Below are 15,939 nucleotides of genomic sequence, written 5' to 3'. Positions count from 1 at the left end.
GGCAATCCTGTGCGTCAGCACGTTAGCTTTTCCAGGAGCCTCCGTGAACATGGTAGCGAAGGGCTCGAGTGTCTCCTGGATTCTGGATCTCTCCGTTTGTGGCCCTGTGAAAGACTGCAGGACAGTGAGAACACCCCTTTCTGCCACTCCGACTGAGGGGGGATCCGTGACCAGAAGATTTGAGTGACGCTCTGTTATCTTTGTAATGAACTTTAGTGGTTCTGCATTAAAGCCGTATCTGTAGCTGCCTGAATGTAGGTCGACAATGATTCCTGCCTTCGAGATGAAGTTACGGCCCAAAATTACCGGACAAGAGAGTCCGCGTAGATGCAGAAAGCGCTGCCTTATTTTGCGACCATTCACGGTAACTGTTAGACGTGCTGCAGAGGTTGCTGACGCTATCTGTGGCGACGCCATCCGAAGCTTTGTAGTCACTTCTCGTAACCGCAAATGTCTTGAATCGCATGCCCGCTTGACCTTATCGCCAAAAACAGAAACAGTGGAACCTGTTTCCAGTAGAGCGGGAACTTCTATCCCCGCTATTTTGACAGCCACCAATGGTGCATTATCAGGGCGGGCATCCTGGAGGCGGAAAGTGGACGGCAAATCGCTTATCGGTTGGTACTTCATGTCCTGGGGCCGTGATTCACGTTCCAAGGGGCCGCCAATCACCTCTGGTGCCAAGGCTGTCTGGGCCAGAGGAGAGGACTTCTTTCCTCGTCCCTTACGTCGCTTAGGCTGACGTCTGCAGCAGCCCCATACCCTGGCCGCCGGGTGATGAGATGACCAAAACACCAGGCTCTGTGTTGGCCACGCTCCTTCGCCCGCATTGTAGCAGGCAGCAGCCAGAAGAGGCCCGTTCAGGCCTGCCACAGCTGGCAATCGGCCAGTCACCGGAGGAGGCCCGTTCAGGCCTGCCACCCTTTGCGCTCGGCCACTCACCGGAGGAGGCCCGGTCCGGCCTGCCACCTCTTGCGCTCGGTCACTCACCAGAGGATGCCCAGTCTGGCCTGCCACCCCTTGCGCTCGGTCACTCACCGGAAGAGGCCCAGTCTGGCCTGCCACCCCTTGCGCTCGGTCACTCACCGGAGGAGGCCCAGTCCGGCCTGCCACCCCTTGCGCTCGGTCACTCACCGGAGGAGGCCCCGTCCGGCCTGCCACCCCTTGCGCTCGGTCACTCATCGGAGGATGCCCAGTCCGGCCTGCCACCCCTCGCGCTCGGTCACTCACCGGAGGAGGCCCAGTTCGGCCTGCCACCCCTCGCGCTCGGTCAATCACCGGAGAAGGCGCAGTCCGGCCTGCCACCCCTCGCGATCGGTCAATCACCGGAGGAGGCCCAGTCTGGCCTGCCACCCCTCGCGATCGGTCAATCACCGGAAGAGGCCCAATCCAGCCTGTCACCCCTTGCGCTCGGTCAATCACCGGAGGAGGCCCAATCCGGCCTGCCACCCCTTGCGCTCGGTCAATCACCGGAGGAGGCCCGGTCCGGCCTGCCACCCCCTGCACTCGGCCAGTCAGCGGAGGAGGCCCGGTCCGGCCTGCCACCCCGTGCAGTCGGCCAGTCACAGGAGGAGGCCCGGTCCGGCCTGCCACCCCCTGCAGCCGGCCAGTCATTGGAGGAGGCCCGGTCCGGCCTGCCACTCCCTGCAGTCTGCCAGTCACTGGAGGAGGCTCTCTCCGGCCTGCCACCCCCTGGAGTCGGCCAGTCACTGAAGGAGGCGGCGCACCAGGGATTGCGACCTCGTGCAAGTCGCCTGCCCCCATACGGCGGCTGGGGGTCATCACGCTGCGGGCTGCCAATGATCCGCGCCATGCACAGGACGGCTCGAGGCAGGTTTCCGCTGGGAGAGGTGGCCTGTAGTTGAGCTCCGCCAGAAAAGATGCCTCGATGCGGGAGGCCTCCCTGGCCATGTCCTCGAAGTCCATGAACTGGCGGCGCCGGAGGTATGGCTGGTACCTCGGATGGCACCGATGTATGGCATGAGCCACCTTCTCTGGTTCCGGAGCTCCAGGATCTGCCCGCTCGTGCAGCTCTTGAAAACTGCGCAAAAACTCGAGCAAACCCTCGTGATCGCCTTGCGTCCTGGCACAAAGCTCATCCTTGATGCGGATGACGTAGTCAGGCGGCAAAAACTCTTCCCGAAAACGCTGTACAAAGTCCTGTTTTGTTGTGAATGGCCGCTGTCTACGCCTCCAGGTTGCTGCGGAACCTACTAAAGCTACAGGAATCACACGTGTGACCAGAGCACTGTCCGAAATTGCCATTGCCATCTGATAGTCATCGAGTTCATGAAGAAAATCGCAAACAGATTTCTTGTCGGCGTATCCTTCAAACCTCGGCACGGGCAAATTTAGCTGCAGATGGTTATCGCGATACAAGGGAGTGGGCGTTAACGAAACTGGCTCGCTTCCCATCACTTCTCTAAATTGTGCCTTTGACGCAAGTACTGGGACAGTAGGCCAATAATTCCGCTTTGAAAATCCGACGGTTCACTTTTCTGGTCTCCTAATTGCTCATGCATAGAACCCGCATGGGTGGGACGTGGAAATTCAGCTTTCAACTGGGCGCTTGCGCCAGGTAAGTTGAGAATATCCGCCATAGCTACTCATGAAAACATGGAATGTTCTCACTAAAATTGTGACACTCGCGGGGCAAACCAAAGCTCGAGCAAAAATCACATTGGGCGCCAGATGAAGGCCTCGCCTTCAAAAAACGGGTCCGCGAGCCATTGTCTCGCCCGACGAGTGACAAATCCAGTCTCTTAAAAACACCGGTCTATTCCGGATAAACAAAAAAGCAAAACAAAGAAACATAAGGCGCTACTGCGCTAAGAACAGGCTGTTCACGCGTGCGACAACAGAACACCAACAGAAAGCGGGAAGAATGTCAGGGCCTTACCGCGGCGAAAAAAAACACACTGCGGAGCGAATAAAACGAGCAATGGGGCCAAAGCGCTAACGGCGACACAAGTAAGATTGCTCCTCGCGGCACAGCAACTCACAGAAATACGCCTAGGCTGTTCCTGCAGGCACTGCTTCCATCTTCGCGTCGGCGATCTTCTTTCGGTCGTCCGTGCACACCCTGCTGGCCCATGACGCTCGCCGGTTGCCCCCCGCCGGCCTTTCCCCCGGGGCGAAAAAGCCACGCGCCTCGCTTCTTACGCGCTTATCTACCCTCGTCTGTCGCCGCTAACATCACGCCCACCAAGATTATCTGCTTGCTTATGCGCACTCGCGCTGCCCGTGCAAACAAAATACAAATAGAAAGACGCGCGCGCGGTTTAAAACACCTAAAGGGGCTGCGGAGCCCCACAAGATCAATGTATAGAATATGCGGTGTCTACTGTACCGCCCGACGCCTTCGATTACGGCCGACAGCGCAGCGACTGCGTATCGTTTGAACGGCTTGTTGCTAAGCGGAACGCCAAAAAATGCGCGGCCTTAGCTGTAATGAAATTACACGAATTTACAACGCAGCACGGGATGCTGCGAGTAGGCTGAGGTACGTTACGCTTTACTGTGGGGGTGGGGCGAGTGGCGCGGCGAACGAGGGCGCCGTGCGTGACCATCCCTAGTCTTCGCCAGGCCTAAATTGTTTCGCTTCGAAGCCGCGGCGGTCGGCGCTTTGTAACTGATCAACACGTCTACTTATGAAACTGCCTTATTGTGAATCCTATCCCGCCATAGCAAAAGATTCATAGGATTAACTCTGAGGAGGCATTAATCGCAGCCCTAGTACGAGCAGATCGGATGAGCCGAAATGCACCAGCGGCAGCTGGCTTGAGCAGAAACTATCGCTCTTACCAGCAATTTGCTGCTCGTCAGCGATCCTCACGAGGGCTTCATATTTGATATTCGGCTCAGTATTCCAGACGGCAACAAATTTTAGCACGGTTTATTTCGGACATCGGCGCCAACGATCCGCCGTGTCGTTCGCGTACGGTATGCGGGATGGAGGGGCCACAGCGGCGGTGTTTACGGCGGTCGAGGAGGTGCTGCCATCGTTCGGTGCTTGACCGTGCTGTTGACGCCTCGTCGGACGACACTCCGGCACTCCTGAAACCACGTTATATATATATATATATATATATATATATATATATATATATATAGATATTTGTAAATGCAGCTTCGTTCCGCCGATCACTGCGTCGCTTCGGTTGTTGTTTTTGATGGGCAATGGCCGCCTAACCGAGAAGGGCGGCGAGCTGTGTAACCACAGTGAACCGCGATTGGCAGTTAAGCATGGCTAATTTTAGTAACCTCGGTTGAGCGTAACCGTGGTTAAGCCGACCGTGTATAAATCGCAGTGGTATAAAGCAGGGATATAAATCGTAACCATGTGTGCCATGTGCGTGAAGGCACTGACTTTGCTCGCACACGCCTGAGGCGCCTGAGGAGTTCGCGATGCGCACGAACGGACGACTTTCGGAGCTACCGGAAGTGTGTCCGTGATGTCATAGCTGCAGTGGCCGCAGCAAATGGCAGCTTCTAGCAAGCCTTGCCAGTCAACTCACCCATGACGTCACGGGTTAAGGAAATAGTTCCATGCGACACCGCTAAGCGACAACCTCTCTGCCGCGAATTTCAAAAAACGCTATTTTTAAAAATTATTAATAAATCACTGGGTTTGTTCCAAGGAGTTATACTTTGGGTTAATGCTCAAACGAATTCGTTCTACACACTGAACACGTTTATCAGTAGCTTCTTGCTGACCGTCTCTGTGCACCTTTAAGTGTCCCCCAATCTTTTAGACCGGCGGGCTTGTCTAGTCTCTGCAGTTTGCTTTCTTTCAGTTTTCCGACGTTCCAACATTCAATAATCACGTGAAGCAACTATTCGAAATGAGAGGACGCAACGATGCGACGTTTTGTGTCTGTAAATAAATTACAAGTGTCGTACTTTGACTGTTACATTGGAATTTTGTGTTAAACGGAACGTTGATATTCTCAGTGCTTGCAAAAGATATCTAATCTGTCGCGTCACATTCTTGGATGCGAATCATCCATGAAATCTCTCCAAAGCTCGCGGACTTACCTAAGGTAAAAGCATATCTACTGGGTGCTGTTGATAGCGGCGCAGCTTGGTCTTCAGAATTAGTTTAGACCGCGGGGCTAAAGCAAAATTTTATTAAATGCAAATTACCCAGATTTATAGCTACGGATTTGAGGAAGAAATTACTATTCAAGTGATAAAGATCGTTATGTCAAACGACTACTTGAACCGTTTACATAAAGGACTTTATTTACCCTGCTTTATTTTACTGCTTCAAAAGAGTGATCACATTACAGCTGCTGGACCATAAATCCGTCCAGTGTACACGAAAAGCCCCACAAAAGGTATGCTCCGGTGAAAAGTGGGTTTTATTATCTGTGTCGTGTCTTCGGTCGCTGACGATGCACGCCTTTTCTTTTCTTATAATTTATTGACTGCAAAATCATATGCACTTAAACGGTATTTTGGTCCAAGCTTATTTCCGTCATCGCTTTCTTCCAGAAGCCATAAAAGGTTTCCTAATTATTCTCTATTATTATTATTGCGCAAGCTTTTTATGGCTATGAAAGAGAATTTCGCATGGGCTGACCTTGTCGCAGCAGTAAAGAAGGAACTAATTGCATTTCGGAAAGAGAATAGTACCATCTGGTAGGGCTACAAGGAAAGGCGTGCAAGTGGCAAAATGGCCCATGTTGGATAATTGGGTGAATAACTAGATCCAATTAGATGTATAAATGGAAGCCAATATGGCCGCCAGCCAATTTCCAGTTTCGGTTCCCAGCTTCTGGTCACATATCTCAGTGGATTCCACTCAGTGTAATGCCCCTTATCGTTCCTTTGAACGCAGCAAAGTTCACCAGTGTTTTATAATTGGTTTACTGGAAAGAAAAGGCACCGTATCTGTCACTCGCGGAATCCCGCTGACACATCTCGTTACCACAGCAACGCGCAGGCTTACGCATTTCTCCAATGCAGATTGTGCCATGATCTTGGAAAATTTTTATTCACTGGACTTTGAACAACATCAGATACCGCAAACTACGCCACAGTAATTTCAGGAGGCCTCAATTTTCACAGGGCTAGCAGACTCCGCTTTCTTTAAAGCATGGGAACGTTTAGTGGGATTGATTGATTGGTTCACAGAAAAGGAAAGGCGCAGTATCTGTCACACTTGTAGCTGTGGATACCTGAACCGCGCAGTAAGGGAAGTGAGGAAGGTGGGAGAGAAAGTGGATAGAGAGAAAGAGGAGCCGTAGTGGAGGACTACGGAGTATTTGGACCACCTGGGGATCTTTAACGTGCGCTTACATCGCACAGCACACGGACGCCTCTTCGTTTCGCCACCATCGAAACGCAGCCGCTGAGGTCGGGATCTAACATGGATGTATTCCATATTGCCGCGAACCATTCAAGTCTTGGTTTAGTGCTTTTAAACAGCCGCCGGCATGTGTCGTGATCACAGTGATTGAGGGCACAGACCGATCTTGTGCTCTTTGTGTGTTTATACTCGGCATCGTGAAACGCGCCTTTATTGCTTTCTTTGTAGCGCGAGATGCGCCGAGATTAGTCTGGAATGATCGCAGGCAAACAGCGCAAGTTTTCCAGTACTGGTTCATCTGGATGTTTCTGCGGCGATTTTAGATTGAGCGCTGCCGATTGAACGGGCATTCTTAGTTTGACGACCAGCGAGCACGATGCTGCTATCGACGCGGTCGAGCTGCTTAGTTTTTTTGCGGGCGCAGGTCAACCAAATAAGTTTATTGTAGTGCTATTACGCCTGTCTTCTTGTGTGCTTACTGCCTTAGCACTACCACGTGACAATATCACAATTTTTTGTGGATGATACTTTTCACAAACAACGTTGAGTATAATTACCGACTCTACTCGACATTTGTACCAAAGGCTCTGCCAGTCTTCTATTTGGACTTAATTATAGCTCTGCATGTTCTGTTCAGTGAACTTCTAAGACAAGCAAGTGGTACTGCACATTTCGTGAATTCAAAACTACGCTGATACCACTGTATTCTAATCGCAGCCCTGGGTCCGTTAGCACAACTGACCACAGATTTCAAGCTACTATACTTAGGAGGCATCACGTCCAAGTTCCCTTATGCGATCATGATGTGACCGTGCATGGTCCGCGCTTGCGCGCACTATTGTGCGCCTGTGGGCATGGTATTGATATGTGCTGTTTGTGCAAGGGCTCTAAGTGAGCGTGCTCACATGAATCTTGTTGTGTGAGCATGCTTTGCTTTGTCGTGACCCTACAACTGCCAAGTTGGCCCTGTCAAGGGAACGTCAAGAAAAATGCAAAGAAATGTCGCCCTGTGAGAAATAGCCGGAAGTGCGTTTGTTCAACTGTTCACCCTTCCCGTCGAGAGGCGCTATTGTCAAGTGAGGAATGCCTATTGTCCAAAGGAGACGATTGGAGTGGCACGTCCGCTGATGTACAGGAGAAGAAAGGAGCATGAGGATTACGGCCATTACAGGATTTCCCGTGAATGCAGGAAAGAGTTGCAATTGCCGGAAAGTGACAATGCTGGGAACAGTATTCGTGGCGCGCACGTACACTTGGGTTTCTGAGAAGGAAATCCACTTGCCGGAACCAACATAGCGGATCTTAGCAGAAGAATCGAAATTTACCTCCTTGCCGTTCCCAAGCTCTACCCACAACAAGTGACCACGCCCGACGAAACAATACTGGACCAGTCAGTGCATCAGACCATCAGTGCAGTGATGTGTTCGATTGGTTGCCGATATCTGAGGGGTGTGCCCTGGAACTGATTGGTCAGCATCTTCAGAGAGGGGCTGGACATAGGGGATTTAAGGACGTTGCAGAGCACGAAATGACGCTCTGAGCCTGGGTAAACGGCTCATCTAGACGCTTCTCTCTATGAACTCTTAACGCTTGCCATTTAGCTGATACACCCTTTTTTCATGTAAATAAGTTTTCTCAAAGTGCCAATAAACCTGCTTGTATATATTTCACCAACTTCGAAGATTCAATCCTTAATCAACCTGGAGTCTCTGCACGCTACCAAGTGAAGGCCGGGTCGACTTAGTCCCAGCGTCACGACAGATCATAAAAGCAGATAACGATTAGGAGGGCACAGCATATTTACATGCGTATGTGTGAATACGATAAACTATTAATGTTTTGCAGCTGAAATTTGATATTGGTGCAATAATTTTATGTTGTAATAATTTGTGGGGCGCAGGCCGCCCGAACGCTTCAACAATTAAACCATTGTAGGCCCACTCCCTTAATTCTGCCAAAGAAGCCCCCACATTGGGCAATTCAAATTAACCGCCTGAAATTCAGGCCCCTTGTTGAATTAGTTTTAGACACCAGCACAGCACTGTCTTGTCCTTTTTCTGGTAGAGCTGTTTGTCATTTGTGTCTCTAATGTTTTGCATTTCGCAGAAAAATTCATTATCTAGCAGCCCCACCACAGTGAATAAATGATTATGGCACTAGACTACGGAAATCAAAGATACGGGATCGATTCCCAGCCGCGGCAGCCACTTGTCGGTGGAAGCGAAGAGCAGTGAGCCCGTATTCTGTGAGATGAGTTAAAGACCTCCTGGAGGTCGAAGTTTCAGGACTCCTCCACTACGACGTCCCTCATAGTCTGAGTCGCTTTGGCAAGGTAAATTGCATAAGCCAAACAATTACCTAGCAGCACACTCAATTCGCCTGATTTGAATTATGGTGATTCTTGTAGACCTAATGTTCAGCATTAACTCAGTCCTCAATACACAAGCTTTGCTTTAGGCTAAACCAACAAGAATGTAAATGCAACAATGGACTTGCATGGAGCCTCTGCACCTGCACGACCTGGCCAAAGTTCCTTGTTCATCTTAATTTTGAGGCAAGCCTCTTCAGTGGTTTCTACGATGCTGAAGTCTGCCGTCGGCTTTGCCGACTTTCCCGCAGTGCGGCCCACCATCGCTCCCTTCTCGTTCCCGAGCGGTCTGCAGGCGGGCATGCGTGCCCGGCTGGGCTGCACGGTGATCTCGGGCGACCCACCATTTGAGTTCGGATGGCGCAAAGATGGTCGACCCCTGGGCGCCGAATTGGGGGTGCGCGCCCAGACGGACGCCTTCTCCAGTGACCTCACCTTTACCAGCCTTGGGGTGCGCCACAACGGCAATTACTCCTGTGTCGTCTCGAACGCGGCCGCGTCCGCGAGCCACAGCGCCTCGCTCGTCGTCCAGGGTAAGCGTGTAAAGCAGTGTCCTGCAACGGCAAAACTCTCAAATCATCATGGTGTAGGATTCCGTCCGGGGAGTGTGATCGGTTTTCACCCGCTTTCTATATTTCTTTTATTCAATGCACGTTCACTGTTGCTCATTTAACGCTTGAAGCGACATATTACAGCCAATGAAGCAATGTTTTGTCTTCGACATCATCGATTGGGGCAGATCGGCACAGTAAGATATAAAGATGAAAATATGGACTTACCCCAGACAAGTTCAGCAAAGATGCGGGGTTGAAACTGCCCCACATCCTCAATGCAGGAGTGCCGGGGATTATAAGCGAGAATTTTATATTAGAATTAGTAATAAGACTCTTCGGCGCAGGTTTTGTTCCTGCTATTATGTTCAAACTCACTGTCACAATAGCAGTTAGGTTTCGATTGCTTTTCATGGCAATGCAACAGCGCTTCTTACAATTGATAACAACGCCAGTATATCAATAAATGTACAAAGCAAATGACAGGAAGGGGCAGCAAGGGGCAGAATGCTTTTGTTGTGAAATTTAAGGTGTTTTCTACTCTATTTCGTTTACTCGCAGTGCCACCACAGTGGGTGATCGAACCGGGCGACGCATCAGTGTTGCTCGGGCGGAGCGTTCGCATGGACTGCTGGGCGGATGGTTACCCTCTGCCCACCATAACCTGGGAGCGGGAAAACTGTGAGGCTACCCTCCGCTTCCGCCTCTTCCGTGTTTGACTACAACGCCATTGATAGCTCGGTGACTGAATTTGTGTCTTTCTTTTCTTGCAGTGTACGGAAGCCCAGGGTACAGCGCGATCACGGCAGGCCCGGATTACGAAATTTACGCCAACGGTTCCTTGCTTGTCAAAAACGCTCAGGAGCAAAGCGCTGGTGAGGAAGGTCTTTCTGTCATCACCGGCTCGAATAATGTCCATCCGTCACATTCGAGGCTGTATTCGACACCGCCGAATGGTGGGGTGTGACAGTGTTTCTCAACATATTTACAACTTTAGCTTTCTCAGAGAGTTTTGCGCACCACCTCGCCTTAATGATACCTCGGCGAAAAAACGGCGATGTCGATGTGTAGCAGCCGTCCTACAGCGCGGCCTGGCGTTTAAAGGCGAAAATGTTATATTTCTTGATAAAACATTTCTTTCCTTCTGATCAGCTTATTATAAACGTTCAGTCCATGTACGCACATATTTGACAGTACATGAGTGCTCCCAATGCCAACGGCTGCACAGGAGGCCTACTGTTACAAGAGTGCAAACAATAGCATGAATAAGAAACAGCGGATAAAACTGAAACTGTTACGTCAAGTTGTTATTGAAATCGCCATCCTAGCAACTTGCTTTCGCAAATTTTACAAGCAACCTGAACTATTTTCTAAGCACGCGTCTGCTAAATAAATCCTTTCTCAATTCAAGAAATCTTCGCGCTACGCTATAAACAGACACAGAAACAAGCAGGAAAACTTACGTACACAGGGCAAGCGCTTTTCTGCATCTTTGTGTGTCTGTTTATAGAGTAGCTCGCAAATGTCTTGAAATGTTCAACCAACTTTATAGTCTCCATTGCTTTTCTTTTAGCAAGGTACGGTAGTTGAAGGCCTGGCCAAAAAAAAATTCCAAAATCAGAATGCGGAGGCCAATGCACGTAAACGGGCTGAGCTATTCACTGAAGTGTCCGGTTAGCGTTTAACATGTAAATTATTTCGCTATGGTGGACGGTTGCGAATTGCCAGTGTGAAGAATCGCTTAATGCACCTATTCCTGCATCGGATTTTGGATATAATATCCTATAAACCAAACCAAAGCTATTCTTTCATCGAAAACGGCAATATTCTCTCAAATATGTTGAGTTTATCAGAGTGGCGTAGTTTATATGCGTTGAGTTATGACGTTCAATAAAATTATCGCGCACATAATTTTACTCGTATTATACTCAGGCATACTTACGGCCATTTTTTTTCTTTTTCAATTTCAGGTCGCTACCTTTGCCAAGCAACGAACGGAATCAGATCAGGGTTAAGCAAGCTTGTTCATCTCAAGGTCCATGGTACGTACAGAATACCTATGTTAGTCTCAGTTATGACTACCCTACTGCATAATTATTGTTGCCGTTGACCAAGTAACATATGGCGCTACCCACATAAGGGAATCGGCCAAGAATTAGGTAGCAGAGGGAGTTTTAGATGTATGTTTACGTGTCCAAAAAAAATGATTGGAGGAGAAAAGACGGTGAAAATCATTATTTGTTCCAAACAGAAGTTGCCAGTACGAGGTGCTTGTCACGGCTACTACAATGGCTGCTAGCTGTTTCACTAATGGCGAATTCAAGTGGGAGAGCAGGTGCACTCTAGAACACGTTCAAAGTGCTCTCAGACAAGCGGGCGCCCTCCAGTGGGAGAGCAGGAGTAGAATAACTTGCTTTCAACTGCAGAAGAGGAGGGCTTTTCCTCCGCTGAGAGCAGCCGAGTGCACTCCCAGCTGCTTTCTCGTCTAAAGCGAGTTTAGAAGAAGTCACATGGCATAAAGCGTCATATCCGCGCCATCTTTTTTTTCTTTCTTGAGTCGGCTAAATCGGAGATGCTCTAAATGGCGGCTGCAAAGCGTCGGCGCTCGGCGAGCTCTTCAGAATCAAGCGAATATGCGTCAGGAGCGGAAAGCATTGCTCAGGTGCTGTATGCATGTTTGAGAGTCGCTGCTGGCGTCGAAATGGCCAAAGGAGGCAAATAGCCGCGCTGTGAGAACAAAGGCATACAAATCAAGCGGTTCTTCACGGAGCGTTGGCCTCTCATCGGGTTGCAACTGTCGCCACTGCGGGCAAGCGGAGAATTCTGGGGAGAGAAGTGTGGTCACATGGTCGTAGCTCGCAGCTCTCGACACGCAGAGAGCGTTCCAGTGGGAGGACAGTTACACCCTCGCTCGGCGTGCTCCTATACTGCTCTGCAATGCTTGGCGCCTCTGCTCTCGTCCCCCCAACCGAATACGCTATAAGTGAACAAGTCGAGAACTTAAACGAAGCATTTCAGGCGTTATGCATGCGACAGTCACGTAACTCTACTGCCACAAGGTGGCAGTAGAGTTACGTGACGAACCAAGGTGCGCACAAGTGCCACCTTGGTTCTGTTTCTTGATACACGCACGTACGCTCTTTTTCCAAGCCGGGCCTCATTTCGCCGCCAAGTTCCGCAGCGAAGCCGTGCGGCGCGGCGACTCTGCTCGCTTGCGCTGCAAAGCTCAGGGGGACGCTCCCATCAAGCTCACCTGGGCCCGGGATGGTCAGGCGCTGGGTCCACCATCGACGGAACCTCGGTGAGTGAGACAAGCACAGTCGTTCATCCAGTAAACGCTAATTGGTAAAAGAAGTGGAGAATGACGGTGCGTTGAAAACTGTGAATACCACCTCTTCACCTTTACCATTGCTCATAGAGCAATGAGCTCTCGAGGTCATGTACCGATGGCACCCTCTTGGCAATCAGTTTCTGAATCTACGGGACTTAATTAAAATGCTTTTCTGGAACTCTATGATATTGCGCAGGTACACGTTTCGAGAGGAGTCAGCCACTTTTCCGAAGCACGCCGTATCCATCCTGGTGATTTCTAAAGTAGAGCGCCAAGATGCTGCGCTCTTCACCTGCCATGCTTCCAACGCCTACGGCGCCGACGACCTCAACATCAAGCTCATCGTGCAAGGTAATTTTCGGGGCGTCATGCCTCCTTGCTTAAACTACCGGCTCTTTGTTTTGCCCTTCCAAGGAAGTAGATTGCAGCATATTTCTCCTGGTGAACGAGTCCTGCTAAGTCGGCCGCTCTCAAGAATTGAATATTTGTTTTACATCAAACTCGTACAGGAGGCCAGTTATAAGGCGCGCTTATTCACATGCTCTCCATAGGCGTTCTGAAACTGTAATGCGTAAAAAGCTTCAACATCTATTTTTCGGCATTATATCTACCAAGCCTCTCACATTTATATATATATATATATAGGATTTAAGGGAGTGAGCAGTCTACGAGTGCGAGGCAAACGTTGAGTTTTTTTTTTATGTTTATATTGTTGGAATTGACAGGAATTCGTCTTACGGTGATTATCGGGATAAAGAGCACTAAATGCAAAGCGGAAGGAAACACAACGAGCTGATGATAGGAGTCGAACCCACAACATATATATATATATATATCAATGATGTTCTGGAAATAGTGGGAATTTCATCGTAGCAGCACTCACGCCAACAGTGACACTGCCTCTGGCTCACTGTCCATAACAAATGTGCGCCCAGTCGTCTCCGTACCTTACCACGCGTATCTACAGAGTGAAAGTTGCCAGTTCTTGAGAAGGCAGCCAGGCGCGTTCTTCAGTGGCTCACTGCAGAGTGTCGTCTTTGATCATTCGCCTGTCACGCTCATAGCTTACAGAGATGATGTCGTATTAACAAAACCCCAGTATACGTTAACAGCTATGCCACGACAGTCAGATTTCGTTTAGGAGGTCATATTTATTCCGCAACAAACCTCTCTTCCATTATAGACAAGGTTACGACGAGACTGACCCTATAGCGCATTTCTCTTGCAACTGCGACGATGACTTCGAATTGTGTCACCGTTTATTTGTAGTTACCACCTTGCACATAAAAAAAATGTTTCAACGTGTTGGTGATTCGTACCTAAATGGAAAATACATAACACAAAACCGAAGACAAGACAAGTAAGAGAACACATACAAGCGATTGTCGGTGTCCACTCGCATGTCCTGTCTTTTTTTGCCCGCTATTATTTCCCATTTATTTGTACTTTTGTACTACGTATACATACTTTAGCTCGGGGTTCTAGGTCTCTTTTAATCCCAATATTGGTTGCGTAATAGCGGCCAGACGCCGGATTCTGCACTTGAGGACAGTGCTCTGTACCTATGCCGCTATGCGCCCACGCTTATTGTGGCTGAGGTTACGGTTTCTGTTTCAGTTCTTCCTTACCGTCGGATTAGTGGTTTTCGAACATCGAAATGCGCAGAAATATGTTTCGTTACGTCACTGACGGCTATTGGAACATAAATTCGTGCATATTCACTAGTCCACATGACGTACGCTGTCAATTCAAGTGCATTACAAAAGCGTGCAGAAACCTGTGAAGAGTCGCGGCAAACGAGGCGCGCCTAAACTTTGCATGATTGCCGGAAGATGCCGCAACTCTACGCGCGCGCACAACACAGAGGAGCACGCTGGCTTGTCATACTGTGAAGTGTATGTGTTTCCCAAGAGACCGAAACCAGATCCTAGTTGATTAAACATGCTGATTTTGATGCCAAAATAACGGCTTGAGGGGCTAGTTGGTGCTGGATCATATTCAGATATGTGGCGCAAAAAACACAAACACAGGAGAAGATACACAACACACGCGTGCGTGCGCGTGTGTTGTGTATCTTCTCCTGTGTTTGTGTTTTTTGCGCCACATATCTGAATATGATTTCGATGCACTTCATTATTTACAAACGGAAAACAAAAACTGTATACAGACACAACGAAGCGTGAGCTGAAAACTGAAAACAAAAAATGATTTCATGTTTATAGAGAAAGGAACTTCTTCCGTTGGTAAACAGTTGACTTTTAACGCTTTGTCGTATCTGTGTCACTTTTCTTCCGTGTCGCAAAGAATTTAGCGCGTTGAAAGCACCTTGTCCCCATTGGCTCATGTTCTCAGGCTTACAAACAAGACTTGCCAAGCACTGAGACTATCGTGGTAGAGAGAAATACGGACCTTTGTTCGGCTTATTTGACAACCGTTAGGCGCGTGAAGCAGCGCCTTGTGTCGTACAGCGCAGCACGCTTTGCCGTGTTCACGCTCTTAAAGTGTGCGGCTGCACCTGCCAGCCACAATGCCTCCACCCGCATTGTGAAGCCATCTTTTAAAAGCCGGCGTACTCATTAGATACGTTTTGTATTTTATCATCATTCTCACCTTTCAGAGATATTATCTCACATTATCGGCTTTGTATGGAGAGTTTGCATTTTTGCTCAATGTCTCCATATTTCCATGCATTAAAGTTTTCTCCTCTAGAGCTTATCTATAGGCTGCATATAAACTGCACTCTCCTCTCGATGTTGGTGGTTGTGGATACGTCAAAGGTTCGTTCCCACATGCAATCATGCAAGTGCCGAAATGCTTAGTTTTGTTCTTCCTGCAGAGCCCCCAGAACCCCCTACAAACCTTAAGGCCACAGATGTCAAAAGCCGCTCGTTCAAGCTGAGCTGGACGCCATCCGTCGGGGCGAACAGCGTAGCCTCCCGGTACCACATCCACTGCGCACCCGAATCAGGTGACTACAAGCGCCAGCGCTGTTACAGAACTCTGAACTTTCAATTCTGGCGAAAATCTCGACCAAATAAAGGTATTATGGTCGCCTTGATGCAGTAATATTGCGTTGCTTTGTGATGACAAACCGATTATGATGGCTTAGATGCATAGTTTTCTTATAGCCTTGTTGCATGCCAGCTCTAATTTCCGTCCATGTGCTCCAGCCAGTTTTCTTATAGCCTTGTTGCATGCCAGCTTTAATTTCTGTCCATGTGCTCCAGCCAGTTTTCTTATAGCCTTGTTGCATGCCAGCTCTAATTTCCGTCCATGTGCTCCAGCCAGTTTTCTTATAGCCTTGTTGCATGCCAGCTCTAATTTCCGTCCATGTGCTCCAGCCAGTTTTCTTATAGCCTTGTTGCATGCCAGCTCT

At 49.2% G+C, this 15,939-nt stretch overlaps 1 protein-coding gene across 1 annotated transcript in view; it reads left to right on the top strand.

Annotated features, from left to right (window-relative positions):
* The window catches only part of LOC146187335 (cell adhesion molecule Dscam1-like), a 668,136-nt gene that overhangs the window by 326,822 nt on the left and 325,375 nt on the right, over positions 1-15,939 (top strand). The window contains exons 15-21 of the mRNA XM_084607643.1: positions 8,933-9,214; positions 9,794-9,913; positions 10,006-10,107; positions 11,203-11,274; positions 12,383-12,533; positions 12,760-12,914; positions 15,400-15,531. Coding sequence (XP_084463769.1) covers positions 8,933-9,214; positions 9,794-9,913; positions 10,006-10,107; positions 11,203-11,274; positions 12,383-12,533; positions 12,760-12,914; positions 15,400-15,531 — 1,014 coding nt within the window. The remainder of the gene's footprint in view (positions 1-8,932; positions 9,215-9,793; positions 9,914-10,005; positions 10,108-11,202; positions 11,275-12,382; positions 12,534-12,759; positions 12,915-15,399; positions 15,532-15,939) is intronic.

Source organism: Amblyomma maculatum, chromosome 6 (genome assembly GCF_055883805.1).
Source record: "Amblyomma maculatum isolate TAMU_Amacu chromosome 6, ASM5588380v1, whole genome shotgun sequence".
NCBI lineage: Eukaryota > Metazoa > Arthropoda > Arachnida > Ixodida > Ixodidae > Amblyomma > Amblyomma maculatum.
This window is presented reverse-complemented; position numbering and strand designations above follow the sequence as displayed.